The sequence below is a fragment of the Mustela lutreola genome, chromosome 1, assembly GCF_030435805.1.
Source record: "Mustela lutreola isolate mMusLut2 chromosome 1, mMusLut2.pri, whole genome shotgun sequence".
NCBI lineage: Eukaryota > Metazoa > Chordata > Mammalia > Carnivora > Mustelidae > Mustela > Mustela lutreola.
The window spans coordinates 106731742-106750383 of record NC_081290.1 but is presented as its reverse complement, the minus strand read 5'-3'; the positions used below and the strand labels follow the sequence as shown (position 1 = coordinate 106750383).

At 35.8% G+C, this 18642-nt stretch overlaps 1 protein-coding gene across 3 annotated transcripts in view; it reads left to right on the top strand.

Annotated features, from left to right (window-relative positions):
* BANK1 (B cell scaffold protein with ankyrin repeats 1) overlaps nucleotides 1-18642 on the top strand; it is a 307483-nt gene that overhangs the window by 16723 nt on the left and 272118 nt on the right. For all 3 annotated transcript variants that reach the window (XR_009353027.1, XM_059172136.1, XM_059172125.1), the window contains exon 2: nucleotides 15110-15508. Coding sequence is in view for 2 of the 3 variants with exons in the window: in XM_059172136.1 (XP_059028119.1) it covers nucleotides 15110-15508 (399 nt within the window). In the remaining variant the exon portion in view is untranslated. The remainder of the gene's footprint in view (nucleotides 1-15109; nucleotides 15509-18642) is intronic.

Below are 18642 nucleotides of genomic sequence, written 5' to 3'. Positions count from 1 at the left end.
TCTCTATGTATTTTCAAGTCTGTTGCTAATTTTCAACTTGCAATTGCAAACCACATTAAAATATAAGAATTCCTCAACTTTTAAATATGAAGAGTATCTTATTTTTATGCCTTCAGAAAAAAGTATAAGGGGAAATTCAGTATTTGGATAACTATTTCTCTACATTATGTTTAAATGTAAGTAACTAAGCAATCAGATTCAATAAATAAGATGAATTACAAAAATTAAGAATAATTTAAAGCATTTATTTTCATATATCCTTGATAGCTCTATCTTTAAAACTTTACATGGTGTAGAGCTTCTCCTTATCTATTTTAATAGGAGGGAAGAAATGTAGAAATAATTGTAAAAATTCTTTTTGTTTGTTTGTAACCTAAAATTCTACTTCTTTGTCAGAAAGTTCACATTTTTAAAAGAATTCATGCATAGATTTTATTATATTATACATTTCCAAATGTCAAATATTAATTAAAATAACCCCATCAAGAATTCTTTATGCTTCATTATTTCAGTTCAGAATAAAATTTAGTATTCTATCTAGTATTTAATCTTGTGCAGAATATTAGCCATAGATAAAGTAATTGAACTGTTTTTTTTTTTTTTATCTTTGGTATTTATAACCAGGTTAGTGCCTGACTTCTGGGCTGTTCATTTTCCTAATAAGGCACCTGGAGCATGATAATTAATAATAGTAAAACAGCAATTTTTATAAAAGTTGGTATGAAGTGGAATAGTTTTAAAATTGCTTTTACTTAACCACATACAGTATAAATTCCTCCCCATCTATATTACTTCATATAGTTTTGGATAAACATCATAAACAAAATATTCACTTTAGAATTACAACCTAAATTTTAAATATATAATTTCAAATATTGTGTTCTTTTTTTAGAACAATTTGGCCATATATGACTAACAAAATCCCCTTGGTGAAATAAGGCAGATTTTGAGCAAGTTAATGATTTTAGTAATTAAATAATACATATGCATGCATTCATTCCTTAGTAAACAACATGAGCCATTTGGATTTTTTTCTTATTAAAAAAGACCAAAATCTTTATATTTTATATATCAGAAAAACTTGAGAGATAATAATTGCAACTGTAATCATCAAATATACTACTAGAAGTACTGTCTATATAAGAAAAAGAGACTACAGTAATTCTCAAACTTGAGTGGACTAAAGAATTACCAGGATTGCTCTGGGTGCTTCATTATGATGGATGATAACCCTGATCTCAATTCTTTCCAAGTCCCGATCCTAATTCTAGGTCCCAATCCCAGTTCTTTCCAAGTTCCCAAAGTGGTTCTGGTGCAAGTAATGCCTTGACCAAATTATGAGGAGAGAATGGGGTCACAATAGAGCAGTGTAGCTTTTATCAAATACATAACAGGGTTGAGGACTTTTCTAGAGGTGCTTAGGGTTTTGATCCGTTGCTGTTGTGTGAGCTCTAACCAGAAGTCATGTTTACCAAGAGCATAAGCCCCAGGAGGCTTTGGGTTGCTTCTGGGAGTGGTAGGAGACACACTTTGCTAGTTTGCTGTTTCCCTTTTAGTCAAGAATGGCTGCAGAAGATTCAGACATCAGGAAGGGGTGGGGGTTTACATGCTTGCTGATGTAACTTTCAACAAAGGAGTAGCTAATCATCCTATTCTTCCTTCCAGTATGTACTTATTTCTAGTATATAGACATTTCTGAGATATTTTAGAATCCCCATAGTAGATTGTGAGATAAACTTCCTACAGAGGGTTTTGCTAAAGGTGTGTTCTTACTCAGTTATATTCTCATATTATGACATCATATGTAATTCTGCACATAACAAAACTGTTGAAAGACATTTGTGTCTAAATGATAATCAGATATTTGCTTGTGTAATTACATTGGAAGATTTCATTAGAGTTTGAGAATATGGAGTGTATTTGTCATGTCCTTGTTTTATATACTTCAGAAACAGGAACCGAAGAGCATTCATTTGCGCAATTAAATCTCCCCTAAAGTCCATGAAAAGAATTCAGGAAGAAAAGCAAGCTGTTTGGTCATTGTTTTAAAGCCATGGCTGGCTATACTTTTCCCCCCCACCACTGCCATCATCTTGTGCTCCGGAAAGAAGAGGTCAAAATGGGGAGTGAGGGAGAGCAAAGAAACAAGGGAATACCAATATAATTTTCTCTTGCTCAGAACTAGGACAGCAAATTTACATTTGCCAATGTATCTAAAGATAATTCTCTCTTTATAGTCTAATAACTGATCATATGCTTTTATCCATTGGAAACCTTAAGGAAGGGAGTGCAGTTTATTTCATTTGTTCAAGAATATTGCCTGCATTATGGCTTGATACCCAAGCCAGTGTACGTAATCCATGTGAATTTAAGCCCAGACAACTATATGGGTCTGGTTGTATATTTATCATTTTAGTTTCCTAATGGAATATGGTTACTCACAACCAAATGTATCATTTGGTGGGTCATATAACATGGAGTTTATGAATGACCAGTTAAGCTTCATAAACACTTAGTGTCCTATAGGCAAACCTTAATGTCTGTCTGGACTCAAGTATACTCACAAGTTAATTTTCAGATAGAAAAGTGTCATTAGAAGAATAAAGCATGGTCTTTCTCCAAAACATTAGGGGTATGAGTTGTGGATTTTCTTATTGAGAGTTGTCAGAAGTATGAGATAGCATTATTATAAAGCCTAAATGGCAGGGAAGTCTGCACTGCAACCTGGCCTTGTAGCAGAACTTAATCTGGCCCCACTCAGAGCTGGTATCCTTATTGGCTACCTGGTAAATGGTCAGGATACTGACCAGGTATGTATGCTTCCTTCAAAATGCAAAAAGGGCGTTGGTGGTATAGTGGTGAGCATAGCTGCCTTCCAAAATGCAAAAAGGTCCATCCAGTGGTGAAATGCAGTAACTTATTTTTCAATATGCAGTGGTATCCTGATATGCCTTAAACCATTGGATGTGTAGAAAGTTTGCCAATGTTGCAGGATAGTGACCTTTAGTGGTGATATGGTGACCTTTTATGGTGATAAACCTCACACTCTGGTACATAAGTGTCATATTAAAGCTTCAAGGACATTAGCTCTTTCTTTATGAGCAAGTTTAATTAGAATAATGTCACCAATTATATATTATACATTATGGTAACATACCTTATTGTATGTTACCTAAGGGTTCATAGGCTATACATATACTTCATACCTATTTCTTTACAGTATCAGTATTTTTTGCAGACTGTATTATGACAGCGAGCATAGCCTTGAGGTCAGTGACAGGTGCTCCTGTCCGTGACAGGTGAATGCAAACTGCTTATTATCTTTATTGATTGCAATTTCAAGGAAAGTATTTACCAGGTCAATATCTGTATATAGTTTCTGTAAGCTGGTTAATTTGTTCCAGTAAAGATATGTGTAGAACAGAAGTCGATATCAACACCTAGTTATGTTTGTAAAAATCAACAGTTATTTTGTACTGGCAAACTGATGAGTTGAATGAAGATGTGAAGATATAATCACTATTACATCTTTCACATCTTTCTTTGTGGTGCCAGTCTTTACAGTTATACCAGGAATATAGTATTTGCTTTAGTTTATGTTTTTGATGGTGGGTGGTAGGCTGAAGGAGTTAGACAATTCTAGACATATATTCCCTTTCCTACTATAATATCTTTCTCTGTAAGGATTCTGGCATTTGCTATTTATGTGTATAGCCATTATATGTTACCCTAAGATATCTCTGTGGGCCACTGAAACTTTTGTTAAATATACCCAAGGCAAGATGTCATTTGTCATTACACCTGACTTCCGTAAGTTCCTGTTCTTACTAGGGTACCATGCTGACATTTTGGGTCTTCAGGAATCTGTGTCAATGGAGATCAGTAACTAATAAACATTAGGATATATGGGCATTCTTTGTTCCCAGTGTACATAGCTGCAGGCCTCTGGGGAAATGCTTAGAGGAAGATTCATTGTATATACATTTAGAAGCTTCTTTAGATAGAGGAATCATTTTTCAAGGGGATTTGACTTTTCCTCAGCCAAAGGGCTCTGAGTCTATAAACCAGATAGAGGCCTGTGAATCTCCACTTACTTCAACTTAAGTCATTTTTTGCACCTAATTCTAGAATTGTTTTGTTTATTAAGGTAAAACTAAGGGTTCATAGGCTATACATATACTTCATTCATAAGGACCTTCAGCTCAGTAGGTTACCACAGCAGATCCCTGAAAAAATATGTAGATTAGTTAAATTGCCTCTAATGATTAAGTGCTACCATTTAGACTTCTCTACCAATCCAGACTTCATTATGCCTCATTGACATAAAAAGTTCAATTTGAAGATCCAGTTGTTATCACTGTGTCCAGGCTACACAGGACGTATATCACAGAGCTTTTCATGATTGAATTTCTTAATGCTTAGTAGAGAGAATGTCAGAATACTCTAGAGCAAGGATCACCAACCTATAACCAATATGCAAAATCTAACTGGTGACCTATTTGTGAATAGTTTGTCAGCTAAGCATAGTTTTTATACTTTTAAAGGGTTATTTAGAAAGAAAGAAAGAAAGAAAGAAAGAAAATGAGGTAAAGCATAGGGTAGAGAGAAAAAGAAGAAGAAAGTATCTTATTTCACCACAAAGCCTGAAGTATTTACTGTCTGAGTGTTTATAAAAAAAAAAAAAAAAATGCTTGCTGACCCCTTTTCTCCATCGTAGAAGGCAAGTCTGGCAATGTAATCACATTGACTCCATAGTGATGGAGTCCAGATTTTAATTATCCATTCTAATAGGCTGCAAGTGCCTCCCCACCCCCAGGCACTTGAGTTAACACATTAAGTTCTGAATCTTGTAGGACTACAGCCATATTGATGGATTTAATCAGGTTATGTCTTCCCTTTTGCCATCCTTGGTCTAATAACTCTTAAAATCTATTCCATACATTATTTCCAGACTAATGCTGATACATATTGGCAGAATTATATAATAATTTTTGTGTGTGAAATGGTTTTTCTAAAATTCCTTTTACTTATGGGATCTAACGCTAGTTACTGACCTTATGGGCAGTCAAGGAGGGGTATTGGCATAGATGCTGAGAAAAGTTGACATCATTTGTGAGGCAGTTGCCTTAGATAAAATTCTTAAAACTTTTTTTGTTTGTTTTTGTTTGTTTTTAAAGGGAACACACGTTCCCTCGGTTAAAAATGATCCAGAGATGCTAGGGAATTTAAAGTTCTCAGCCTCATCTCTGTCCCCAGTCTCTCTTGAGTCTTATGATTCCACACTTTTTTAAACAGTGTCCTCACATTGGCTTAAGAATCTTGGGGATGGGGAGTTGCCTGCTACTGGAGCTGTAACCCTGTCTGTGTATATGCATTCTCTGGGACAGTCAGAGAAACCATTATACACCAATCACCCCATCCCTGTAATTCCTGTTGCCACAATATTAACTAAATTCCATAGGCACTCGAGCTCCCAAAATTTTCCCCTCCATTGACAAATTATCCCTGGTGAAAAATTGAGTCATTATGTTGCTTCTGCATGCCATAAATTGTCAATCTATTATTTTCTTTTGGCAAGGGGTCGCTTGTATTCTCTGTAATTATGAAAGCAACACAATTCCAAAATCTGTCCCATAGAATCTATTTCCTGTGGCCACTCCTAGTACTTGTATTTATCAGGATCCTGGCAGGAAACAGATATCACCATCAAAGATTTTAACTGGGGGAAAAAAAAGGGAGGGATTATTTATTAATATGTACAGGACTGTAGCATCCAAGAAGAGATAGGTAAGTATTGAAAGACTAACAGCAGGAATCTTTTAGTACCCTTGTAAGGGAAGGGGAAGGAAAATGGTTGCTAGAGCTGCATAAAAACTAGAGCCACAGAAGAAAAGCCACAGAAAAGAGGGCCACAAAAGAAAGCAGGTACTGCCAAAACCAGAATGGGGAAGTAAATGAGAGAGCTAGTAATTAACCCTATCATTCCTTTCTCTCACCTGCTGATGTTCTGATGTGCTTTCCACTAGTGTGGGCACGGGAGCCTGAGTGATGTAATACATATGGGAAGAATCAGCCTGGACAGATCATATAAAATATACAGGTCCTAAGGAGATTATTCTTGAAGGTGAATTGAAGAAATGAGAAACATTTAAGAGACTGTGTAAAGGTGACACTATTACCATATTTAATTAATTCTGACAGTATTTTTCTGTTTGGGGCTAGTCAAATTCTCTGAAATCAGAATCCATCTTATAAGTTATAGTATAGGGGCACCTGGGTGGCTCAGTAGGTTAAAGCCTCTGCCCTCTGCTCAGTCATGATCCCAGGATTATGGGATCGAGCCCAGCATTGGGCTCTCTACTCAGCAGGGAGCCTGCTTCCTCCTCTCTCTCTGCTTGCCTCTCTGCCTACTTGTGATCTCTGTCTGTCAAATAAGTAAATAAAATCTTAAAAAAAAAAAAAGTTATAGTATATTGTGGCACCTGGATGGCTTAGTTGGTTAAACGTCCAACTCTTGATTTCAGCTCAGGTTATGATCTCAGGGTTATGAGATCAAGCCCTGCGTTAGGCTTGGTGCTGGGTATGGAGACTGCTTAAGATTCTCTCTTTCCCTTTCCCCCTCTTAAAAAAATTACAATATATTATAGTTTATTTGACCATAATATTTTTTTCCTTAGAGGAATATCAAATAATAACCTGTCTTATGGTCAATGTTATGTTAGATTGAATTATCAGTAATGACAGTAAAAGGAGAGAAAGGCTATAGACATTGCAGAAATAGGATTCCACAAATTTGCACTGACGTATTTTAAAACCTGTTCACAGATATAGAATCATTTGTGTTTATAATTTTAAATAAACTATTCATAATTTGTATCAGAGATTAAAAACTGGTAAGATGAAAGAGTTGAACATTTGCAGTTTATATATGAGGGATAGAAGATCTTTGCAGACTAATCCTGTAGCAGTTCACCATGCTTTTTTTTTTTCTCTTACAAGGTTGTTTTTTTTCTCTAAACAGGGTTGCTCTGTGAAGCACAAATGCATTTGTTTGCATCTTAAAAGGAAGAAGAAAGAGGAAGGTTCTGCATTTATATAAAAATAACTTTTCCTGGTTGTTCTTCATCATAGCTAAAAAGCATAATCTTAAATTGATATGTTCGTGCCTTCCTGTATTTGAAAGGAAGAGCTAAATTGATGTGACAGAGAAAGATTTCCCCTGAAGAAAACTCTGAGAATTGGACATAAGTGTAGGTAGTTGATTTAGAGGATGAGCCCATGAAGCACTAGTGAAAAAATAGGAAATGGGAGACAAGGGGAGAAAAGCACATTAAAAAGTATGTTAATAAGCAGAAAACACAATAGTATATATTAAAAAGTATATTAATAAGCAGAAAACACAATAGACAATTACAATTCAGCATCCCTAATGTAGAATAAACCCCCTGAAGGATGGGCAAGCTATTATTTACACACTGATTTCCATAATCTTGGATTATGTAGTACAGTAGTATATAATACTATGGATTTGGGCCATGGCAAAAGTGAGCTGAGATTTGTGGGCAAGCAGATGAGCGTTGGTTAGGGAGGGCCTCACTCAGCTTCAAAACATCCAGCCTTTGAGGAAGGTGAGTGGAGGGTGACTGAGGGTTGCCTCCCAGCCCTCACTGCCCTAAATCCTCACACTTCTGAGCTGCCAGGCAGATGCATGGCACTGAGTGAGGAAGCTCCTTCAGAACAGAGAAAGTCCTCAAGCAGCAAAACAGAGGTTGGAAATGGTCAGTGTGCTTAACTGCTGACCACTAACCTGCAGCTCTTGGGCCAGGAAGATATGGGATGTACATTAGCAGAATCTGCTACACAGATACACACAAAAAACACCTGGTATTTTTTGCCACTCTGAATAAGTGAAATTAACCAACAAGTTATAGTGTTTTTTACTACGTTAATGCCTTCGAGAAAAATCCCCAGTTTTGTTTCCTTGTGCTAGTTAAAGTACAAAGTTAGAGCACAGAACAAGTTACACTTCCTATGTACTTTGAGTAATGATATATTTGTGTGTGTGTGTGTGTGTGTGATTCAATCAAGATTAATGTTTGTGTTACCACCACTGAGTCCTTTTGGGCTATAAGTCATTTCTTTGTAATTTTCTGCTCTTTTTTCTTCTGCACTTTGATCACCAGGTAGAAAAAATATAATATTGAAAAGATGCATTATGCTATCTTTCTTCATTTTGCACAAACATTGGTAAGAGATGGGATCTTATTCAAAAAGAAAAAATATGCCATTTGAACCTACACATATGTAATAGGAAGGGTTTGATTCATGCTCAGTCTCATTCTTTGGTAATATGTAGTATAATCTGCTCCCAGTGCAAAAGCAATTATTGATATCAATTATTGATACAAATTTCCTTCAAGTTAAAAGAATTTGTTATAGTACTTTGTAGGATAAATAAAAGACATCATTGTGGAATCTGAGATACCACTTTAGAGTAAATTTATAAAAATTAATATGGCTATATTCTGTTCTACCCTTGTAAAATTCTGTCATTTATATTATGTTGTTAGACTGGAGATTTACATTTTAAATAATTTATTTACAGACCTTAATTGAATCTCCAAAAACAACTTTCTTTTATTTTGATAAAGCTTTCCAGGAATGAAAATTTTATTTCTGTGTTTCAGATTCAACTTTTATTGTTTCATTTCACAGTCTATAAAAGTCAGTCAATCTTAGCAACAATAACCTTCCTTTTTAAACTGGCAAATAATGATGTAAGTTTGATTATTTCAAGTGTGTAAAACAAAGGCCAGTAGGTGTCTCATGAAAATCAATAGAGAACTATTGTTGGGGCACAGTCCAGATCTTACTCAAGGACAGACTTCTGTTTTCTGAGTAAGGAAGAAGAAAACCATGGCTGTGAAAAGGCCTTTTATATAACTTTTGCATTTTGACTCAACATGGTTTCAAAATGAAAGACTGGAAGGCAGCACAAGGAACAGTCACTATCCTTGTGGCCCTGACAAGTTACTGAACCTCCCTGAGGATCAGTGTGATCAGCAGTAAAGTAAGAATAGCAGGGCAACTCCATGTAGTTTTAGGAATATAAAATGAAATAATACATGTAACATGCTTAGCAACATGCCTATTACATGGAAAGTGTCAGTAAATAATAATTGAGAAAGTTAAAGATTAAAGGATTGAAATGACTTTATCTATAGAGAAGAAAGGGGTGACATTGAGTGCTTATCTTTAAGCTTTTGGAAATTGTCATACAGGGGTTATAGACTAACTGTAAGTCAAATATAAATTTGGAAGGAAAGATCAGTTTTAACCTAAGAATAAAATGACCATAGAATATAGAGAAAGGTTACCTGTCTACTATTTCTTGGGAAGTTTTGGAAAGATAAGTTATGATTGTCTCTAGAATTGATTTCCTATGGTAGTATGATACTCAACTACGTAACATGGAAATATTCATTCTGTACTTCATTTTTTTTAAAGATTTTATTTATTTTTTGACAGACAGAGGTCACAAGTAGGCAGAGAGGCAGGCAGAGAGAGGAGGAAGCAGGCTCCCCTCTGAGCAGATAGCCCGATACTGGGCTCGATCCCAGGATCCTGGGATCATGACCTGAGCCGAAGGCAGAGGCTTTAACCCACTGAGCCACCCAGGTGCCCCTCATTCTGTACTTTAAAGATTTTATTTATTTATTTATTTATTTTAGAGAGATCATATGAGAGGGGAGCAAGGAGCAGAGGGAGAAGGACAGGCAGACTCTACATTGAGCATGGAACCCTCTCTGGCTTTTGGTCGTACAACCCTAAGATCATGACCTCAGCCAAAATTAAGAGTCAGAGATTTAACTGACTGAGCAACCCAAGCACCCCTTATTCTATACTTGTTCTATAATTTTATTGACTTATGTTTTAGAGTCAAGAAAATAGTTTTGTAAGTTCTTCATAGATAACCATACTCTTGGAGTACCTCATATGTTCTATTTCCTCTTTTTCCTTGGTGGGAACCAGAGTCCTTGTAAGATTTCACAGACTTTGCATACTTGAGATTAACTCATAGGCTGCTAAATATTGAATAACCCAACTCATATCACCTATGAAGAATCTGTCTTAATCTCTTAAATAATGTTGTGTCCTTTGCTGTTAGAGTTTAAAAGTACAGGCTGTAGGATCAGACTGCCTGCAATGGAATCCAAATCTAGTACCACTTCAGTTTTCCCATCTGTAAAATGACAATAATGTTTGAATCCACTAAATAGGGTAATTTTGAGAATAAAGTAAAATGATATATATAAAACACATTGGAGTCCTAGTTTACTTGAAACACTTAATAATTCACATTATGAATTTTGTCTTTACTCTCTAGTTTAGAATTCTATGGTAGCCTACTCTGGCTATATGTAATAGAAAGGAACCTCTTTCTCTACCCTTCCTCAAACATAAAAATACTGAATTATGGTGCCATGTTTGTGTTTGTTCAACAAGTATGTATTTAGCATCCAGGCTGGGTGAGACGCTACACAGAGAATAGCAGAGCAACCCTGATGACTCATACACAACTTGTGTATGATTCCCATATGTTTTCTTCCAGATGTCATCTTCATGCTGCACACATAAGCATATTAAAAATTCTATTGAATACCTGTTCAAGAAATTATGAAAGACATTATTTAGGAATCAAGGAGTTGAAAAAGGAAGCATCTGTCCTCGGAAATGATATTTATATCATGAGAAAAGATGCAGATAATTCAATAAAAATATAATAGCTCTCAAAATCATTATAGTCTTAATTGGTCCATTGGTGTTATAGAAAATACAAGCTTTATATCCAGAAGAAAAAAAAGATAATTGTAGATTACAAGAGTTTTGGTGTTCTGCTCTTTGTATTCATGATAATACCTTACCACTGATTTTTAAGGATGATTATTTTGTTTTATAAAATAATACAGGTTTACTATGGAAATATAAGCAATATGGAAGTTTTTAATTCTTTATTTTTTAAGATTTTGTTCATTTACTTTAGAGAGAGAACAAGAGAGCACAAAGAGTTGGGAGGGGCAGAGGGAAAGGGAGAAGTAGACTCCCCTCTGAGCAGGGAGCCCAACATGGGGCTGGATCCCGGGACCCTGAGATCATGACCTGACCTGAAAGCAGATGCTTAACTGACTGAGCCACCCAGGATCCTCTGGAAGAGTTTTTTTTTTTTTTTTTTTAAAGAAAGCAATGTATCTCTCACAGTCCTATCTTTCATGGGTAACTGTTACTATCAATAAAATTATTTTAAGTAAATGCTCATGGAGTGATTGTTTAAAAATGAGATCATAGGGGCATCTGGGTGGCTCAATGGGTTAAGCCTCTGCCTTTGGCTCAGGTCATGGTCTCAGGGTCATGGTCACAGGGTCCTGGAATCAAGCCTTGCATTGGGCTTTCTGCTCAGCAGAGAGACTGCCCCCCCGCCGCCTCCCCCCCACCGCCACCTGCCTCTCTGCCTACTTGTACTCTCTCTCTCAAATAAATAAATAAAATCTTTAAAAAAATGAGATCAGGGGCTCCTGGGTGGCTCAATGGGTTAAGCCGCTACCTTCGGCTCAGGTCATGATCTCAGGGTCCTGGGATTGAGCCCCGAATCAGACTCTCTGCTCAGCAGGGAGCCTGCTTCCTCCTCTCTCTCTGTCAAATAAATAAATAAAATCATTAAAAAAAATTTAAAAATTTTAAAAAATGAGATCATATTCTACAAGCTATTTTTCAAATAAAATAATATAAAGTAGGGGCGCCTGGGTGGCTCAGTGGGTTAAGCCGCTGCCCTCGGCTCAGGTCATGATCTCAGGGTCCTGGGATCGACTCCTGCATCCGGCTCTCTGCTCAGCAGGGACCCTGATTCCTCCTCTCTCTCTGCCTGCCTCTCTGCCTACTTGTGATCTCTCTCTGTCAAATAAATAAATAAAATCTTTAAAAATAATAATAATAATATAAAGTAAATTTGAAGGACGTTAATTTTCAGATAAAAATCTTTACTTAGAATACTCTAAATTATTATTGTTTAGGGAAAATGATACAAAAATAGTGAGAGGATGGAATTATTTTTTAAATTCATAAATCAAATTTAGGAAGTATTAAATGACTAAATTCTATCAAGGATGAGGTTAATATTTTATACTATTTTTTCCAAAAATGCTCAGCTTTCCCATCCCATGAGTACGTTTGATCAAGATTTTTAATATCTGATTTTGTAGTGCAATCATAATCCCCTCAACATTTTATCTTTGTTCTGTATGTACTTATATGAAACCTACTGTGCTTTCTTTTTTCAAATTTTTTACATTTTCATTTTATTTACTCTGGTTCTTCTATTTGTAGCCTGTATTTTTCCTTTTTATTTACATTTTGAGTATGGTTACACTTGCATATTGAATTATGGTAAAACATCTATAATGAAAACCAGCAATCCTCTGCTCTCGCCGTCACCAAACACAATTTGATTCTCCATAGAACCTCAAGAACCATAGCTCTTTCAGATTTTTCCTTTTTATTGTTCTGTTTCTAAAAGATACATCTATCCTACAACTTCTTGATTTACTAATTCTAACTAGTATCTGTTGGTTTCCTGTAATGCTCTTGGGCTCTCCCTCCTCAAATGCTCCATTCACCTGTTTTAAGTCCCTACTGGTCTGTAGACCAGGCTTCTTGCATAGCTGTCATCTTGGAACTTTCTTCTTTCTTTTGGTACTTTTTTATTGCAGAATAATTTACACACACAATCTAAGAAATACAGATAAATTAACTTTATACATAAAGTTTATACACACACACGCACATACATACACTTTGTGTGACAACCATTCAGACCAAGATGAGAACATCTCCAGAATCCTGGCAGGTTCTCCCATGCCTGCTTTCATTCATTAATCCTATGACCAGATATCCTATCTGTATCACCATGAATGTTTTTTTGTTTGTTTGTTTTTGAACTTCATATAAATACAATCATTGCAGAATACACCCTTTTTCTTCTTTCACTCTATCTTTTGTCTTTGGATTTATCCATGTTGCATGTAGCAGTGGTTCATTTTTATGGCTGAACAATATTCTATAATATGAATATAATATTATTTTTATAAGAACTTTCTTAAAATTCATTCTAACCTGGGCTTGAAATTTCTCTGAAGAAATCTTTGACCAACTTCATATTTTTCTCCTCCTGGGTGAGTCGCTTTTCCTTCCTGAACTACATGAAGACATTTTATTTATAGTAATCATTAAACCAAAGGCAATTTCATCAAGATAGACTTTCCCTTAATAATTTTTCTTAGAACTTGATCATGCCCCACTGATATATGGAACTGGTTCATTTTTCTTTTATATTTTAAAGATTTTTAAAATTATATTTTAAAATATGTTAGTGTGTTTTGTTCTTTTCTACTGCAGCCTTTAAAGTGTCTTTATACAAAGTCTTTTCCTTTTTAGTCTCTTATGCAGATATATTTGTACCAATTGCTATACCTTGTTCCCTTTTTCTGCATTTACTATGAAAATATCAAGCTTTTCTTTTAGTCCAGAAATTAAAATATTATCTATGTTTATCCTAGTTATTGCTTTTTCTAATTTATGTATCTCTGGGTAATGGTACTGTTTTGGTTCAATTTGTCTCCTTATCTCATACACTTTTAAATGCTACTTTTTTAAAAAAGTTAAATCAACTTGTGTTTGAACTCTGATTTTATTTAATCTCTAGCCTTTTTACACTATAGATAACTTCTATGGAGTTTTTTACTTCCCTGCTTATGATTTCTACTAGTCTTCGCATGCTGTGTTACTTTAATTATTTTTATGATCCTATTATTACTGTTAATATTATTTGTGTATTCCCTTCCTGAAACTACAAATTTGTATTATTTATCTTTTCATTTTGCTTGTGTTTCTCTTAGCTCTGTTAAAGCATCTGTTTGCTTAAGATAGTGTGGACAAATTATTCTTTAAATTCCCGTCCCTCTCTTTTTTGCTACTTTTTATTTTTCCCTTCAAGCTACAGTTTGGGTGACAAAAATCTATATTCCAATCAGTTTTTAATGACCAGAAAGAAAAGGGGAGGAGAAGCAAAGTGTCCCGGGTTGGTGGTCCTGAGTTGTAGTCTCTAATGAGACCTGTTAAATATTGTCTGTAAGGCCCCTGCCCTCTGCCCAAGGATGCACTTGGGTTCCTGTGGGATTTGCTGGGCTTCCCTGACTCATCCGTGAGCCCTGGCCTGTGGAGAGTCCTGACAGCCTTTCTTACTGCTGCAGACACTCCCTGGTCAGTTTCCAAATGGAGAAGAGATTCATAAGCACCGTGGTGGTTTTGGTGGTGACTCAATTTTCTTTATCAGAATTGGTTATAGGTTCAGAGAGAGGTTTCAGATTAGTGTTGTTCCATCAGAACCTTCTAATTATTTTATCAGCATAAAATTTAGTTTATGACATGAGGTAGCACCCCCTTTATTTCATTTCTGCTATTGAATTTCTTTCTTTCCTTTTATTTTTAAATTTTTTTTAACAATTTTTGTTTTGTTAGAATTCTGAGCACCTGTCTTTAGGCAGTCATCTTTACCTGGAAAAAAAGACTCGTGAAAATTCTCTCATATCTTCACAGAACAATCTGATTCCTTAGCTAGGGCTTATTTATTTTTTACTTTTACCTTCATTTAGTAGAAGAAGAAACAGTAGCTCAAAGGAGTTAAATACTGTGAATCTGGATAAATTTTGTGGTTACCGGCACAGCTATGTCTGAGCCTAGCTCCTATAATCCTGCAAAATATTCCTTTTATTCTGCCATGAAACCTCTCTCTTCTTTGGGTTGAGCATCCTAGTTCACTCTGGCACAATGAGTATAGTGTAGATTCGCACAAAGCATGAACTGTGTTGACCTTAAGGATTACTTTAATCCTGGATGATTTCATAATGGGGATAACATGAATTATATTATTGGTCTCTGGTATAATAAAAGTAATATATTCCCTAGAGAGTACATAAAAAAATTTATATTAATAATATAATATGTTGTTAACATTTCAAACATAAGAAAATTAATACACTGTTTTCTGTTTTTCCAGAAAATACAAGAGACATCATAATGATATATGAAGAAGATGCTGAGGAATGGGCTCTGTACTTGACAGAAGTTTTTTTACATGTTGTGAAAAGGGAAGCAGTCCTATTATATCGCTTGGAGAATTACTCTTTTTGGGATTTGGAATTGCTGAATTTAAACTCTTACAAATGTAAACTTCTGATACTATCAAATGGCCTGCTTAAAGACCTAACTCCAATGAAATGTCAGTTTCTGGAAAAGGTACTTTATTCACCAGAGAGTGTGGTTACTCTGCTGTGTGGGGTGACAAGTTCAGATCAGCTCTACAAACTATTAAATATCGCTGGAGGCAAATGGGAGATGTCTACTGAGCAGGAGCCCCAAGATTACATCGCTGTAATTGAGAGTATTATATTCGGAGGTAATGTTGCCAAATCTTCTTTATATTTTTTTATAATTAAGAAATCTAAATTGAACCAATGACTATCTGATACTAAGATAAAAAAGAAAAATGGAAGCCAACTTTATGTTGAATGTATGTTGCACTTTCTTCAAATGCATGAATGTTCTTAATTTTTAGCTATTTTCTTCAAATCAGGGCTTATCAGTTGTTTTAAAAATGGTTTATAAATATATTCCTTAGGGTAGCCCATGTGAGCTCATACTTGATAGAACAATTATGGTATGCTACACTATAGGGCAGTTTGGTTCTAGAAGTTAGTTTCTTTTTTTTTTTAAGATTTTATTTATTTATTTGACAGACAAAGATCACTAGTAGGCAGAGAGGCAGGCAGAGAGAGCAGGGGTGGGGAGCGGGAAGCAGGCTTCCTGCTGAGCAGAGAGCTCAATGTGGGGCTCAATCACAGGACCATGGGATCATGACCTGAGCAGAGGTTTTAACCCACTGAGCTACCCAGGTGCCCCTTAACTGGTAGTGCTTGAGTTACTATCTACCCTATTACTATTACCAGTCAGTAGCAGTCCAAGCTTTGAAGGTGTGCTTTAGAATTATAAAACTTCCATTGTGCTGACAATTGTGTGATTTCTGTAACTATATTATGGAATACTGTTATTGTTTAATTAGTTTTAAATAAAAAATTTGTTTTAATCATATAGCCACATGTCAAAGAGCAGAACACAGGGTTCCCCTCGGATAATTAATTACAGTTCCATGTAATAATCAAATCTCGGAAGATCTCTAATGTTAAAGTTTCTCCCTTCCCCTGTTCTTTTCTGCTTCTGCCTGAGTGCAGAGGTGGTGCCATGTCAGCTGCATTCCTGGTTTTCTCAACCTCTGTTTAAACCTTTTATTCCTAGTATTCTAACTATGGCTCCCTTTCCTACAGGGAAGAGGTGGGGTTTTTAATTTCTACTGGCCGTATCAAATATGAAGCGTTGCCTCCTTTTCTTGGGGCATATTTCTGGGTCTTTGGAGTTGCCTTCATTCACTGGGATGTATCACCTGCGGCTCCTTAACGAGACGACTGTGTCCTCTTTTGAAGCTCCTACTTGTGGTGGTCCACCCACTATGCTTTCTTACTGTCGATATCTGTGGCTCTCTCCAGTTTCACTTTTGAAAGAAATCACTCCGAGATTTCCCCCACCTAATCTTTTCTTTCACTTGGCCCACATCTGTCTGTAAAAACATGTGTTTGTCTTTTTCAGTCAGACTGCTGGGCATGCATGCCATTTTCTGTATAGCCAACACCATCTAACCCTTCGAGCAGCAATACAGCCACAGCCTCTTGCCTTGAGTCGCTTCCAAACATGGGTCTAGCACCAACCTTGTTCTGTAAAATCAGAGAACATCTGTCAATCCCCAGTGCTTTGCTGGAGGCCCAGGTCACTCACTGTGCTTGAAGATGTTGAGTGTCTGCCTTCGGCTCAGGTTATGATCCCAGGGTCCTGGGATCAGGCGCCACATCAGGCCCCATATCAGCAGACTCCCAGCTCTGCAGGATGCCTGTTGTCCCTCTCCCACTCTCCCTGCTTATGTTCCCTCTCTCACTATGTCTTTGTCAAATAAATAAATAAATAAAATCCTTAAAAAAATAGAATATCCTCTTTCTATTTTCTAGTATTCCAGCTTCTTCAAATCCAATACTTTCTAAGCCTCGTTTTAATTATCTATGGTTGCACACCAAGTTACTCTAAAATTTAGCAACTTAAAACAGCAAATGATGGTTAGATCACAGTTTATGCAATTAAGGAACTTAGGTGCTGCTTAGCTGGGAGCTTATGGATCAGGGTATCTTGTGAGATTGCCGTCAGTCTGTCCAAAGCTACAGTCATCTGAAGGCTCCACTGGTCACTGGGGGAAGATTTACTTCTAACAGGAGCATATACTTTATTGGCAAGTTTGTTATTTTTTTAATCATCTCATTGGATGAAAGTCATCTCTCATGGATTCCTGAGGAAGGGACCTTGGGAATCATATTTCTGAAATTTTGCATTTTCAAAATTCTTGCATGTTTGTTTCTCGGAGTATAGTTGGGCTGAGGACCATTTGGCTCTTCTTTCTTCTAGCATTGTAGAATTTAGGGAATTCTTAATTACATGGCTGAATAAATGATTCTTAATTTATATTTGAAGTCTAGTGATTTTCACTAGAATTTTATTCTAGTGCTGACTGTTCTGAACTATTTTGCCCACACAGACATGGTGATTTTTGTCTTTCTTTCTTTTTTTTTTTTTTTTTTTTCCTTTGGTCTTTCCCCAAGATAGAGATTGAAGTGTTCTTAACTTATATCTTTAAGTATTTCCACTATTTTATTGTTATTATTTGCACTATTTTATTATTATTTTCTTCTTCAATGATTCCTTTTATATGTGTATGGGATTTATTTTGTCTGTGATGTACTCTATAATTTCTAATTCTTTTTCATTCATTCATTCATTCAAATTCTTTTGATTGATTGATTCATTCATTCAATATATATTTATTTAGTTTGCATCACTTCAATCCTTGCTACTTTTTTATGCTTTCAGTACCCTCTCTTCCCCTGTATTATTTCCAGTTTCTCCTTCATTTTTCTTGTGCTTTTATTTTTTTCCATTATGCCATTTGGTTGAGTACTGGAAGCTTACGGTTCATCTCTTGCTCTTGTGCTGCTAACCTTGCCTTGACACCTTGCATATTTGCATTACCTAGTTGCTTCAAAAAGGTGATTGCTATTCATTACATTTGAAAAGTTCATGATGAAATATTTGCTCACAATTTTCTGCTTCATTAATACTAACGTGTTTTTAGTGTGTCTTCCCCCGTATGCCATTGGTTTGCTGCTCCTCTCTTCCCCCACCCTTTTCTCCCGCTCTTGTAACATCTTTATATAGACCCAGTGCTGGTCTAGTTTTTCTTTTCTATCACAGAGCTGAGTGAGTTTTTCTTAGTCTAGCCAGAGGAGATAGGCAATGTGGGTTTTGTTGTTTGTTTTGTTCTGTTCCTCTCACATACAATGAAAGACTTTACTTCTCTGTTTCCACAGGTATAGACTACTTTCTGTAAATTTGTCTTTTCTGTATATTTCTTCATTTAGCCTCACTTTCTCTGCTTTC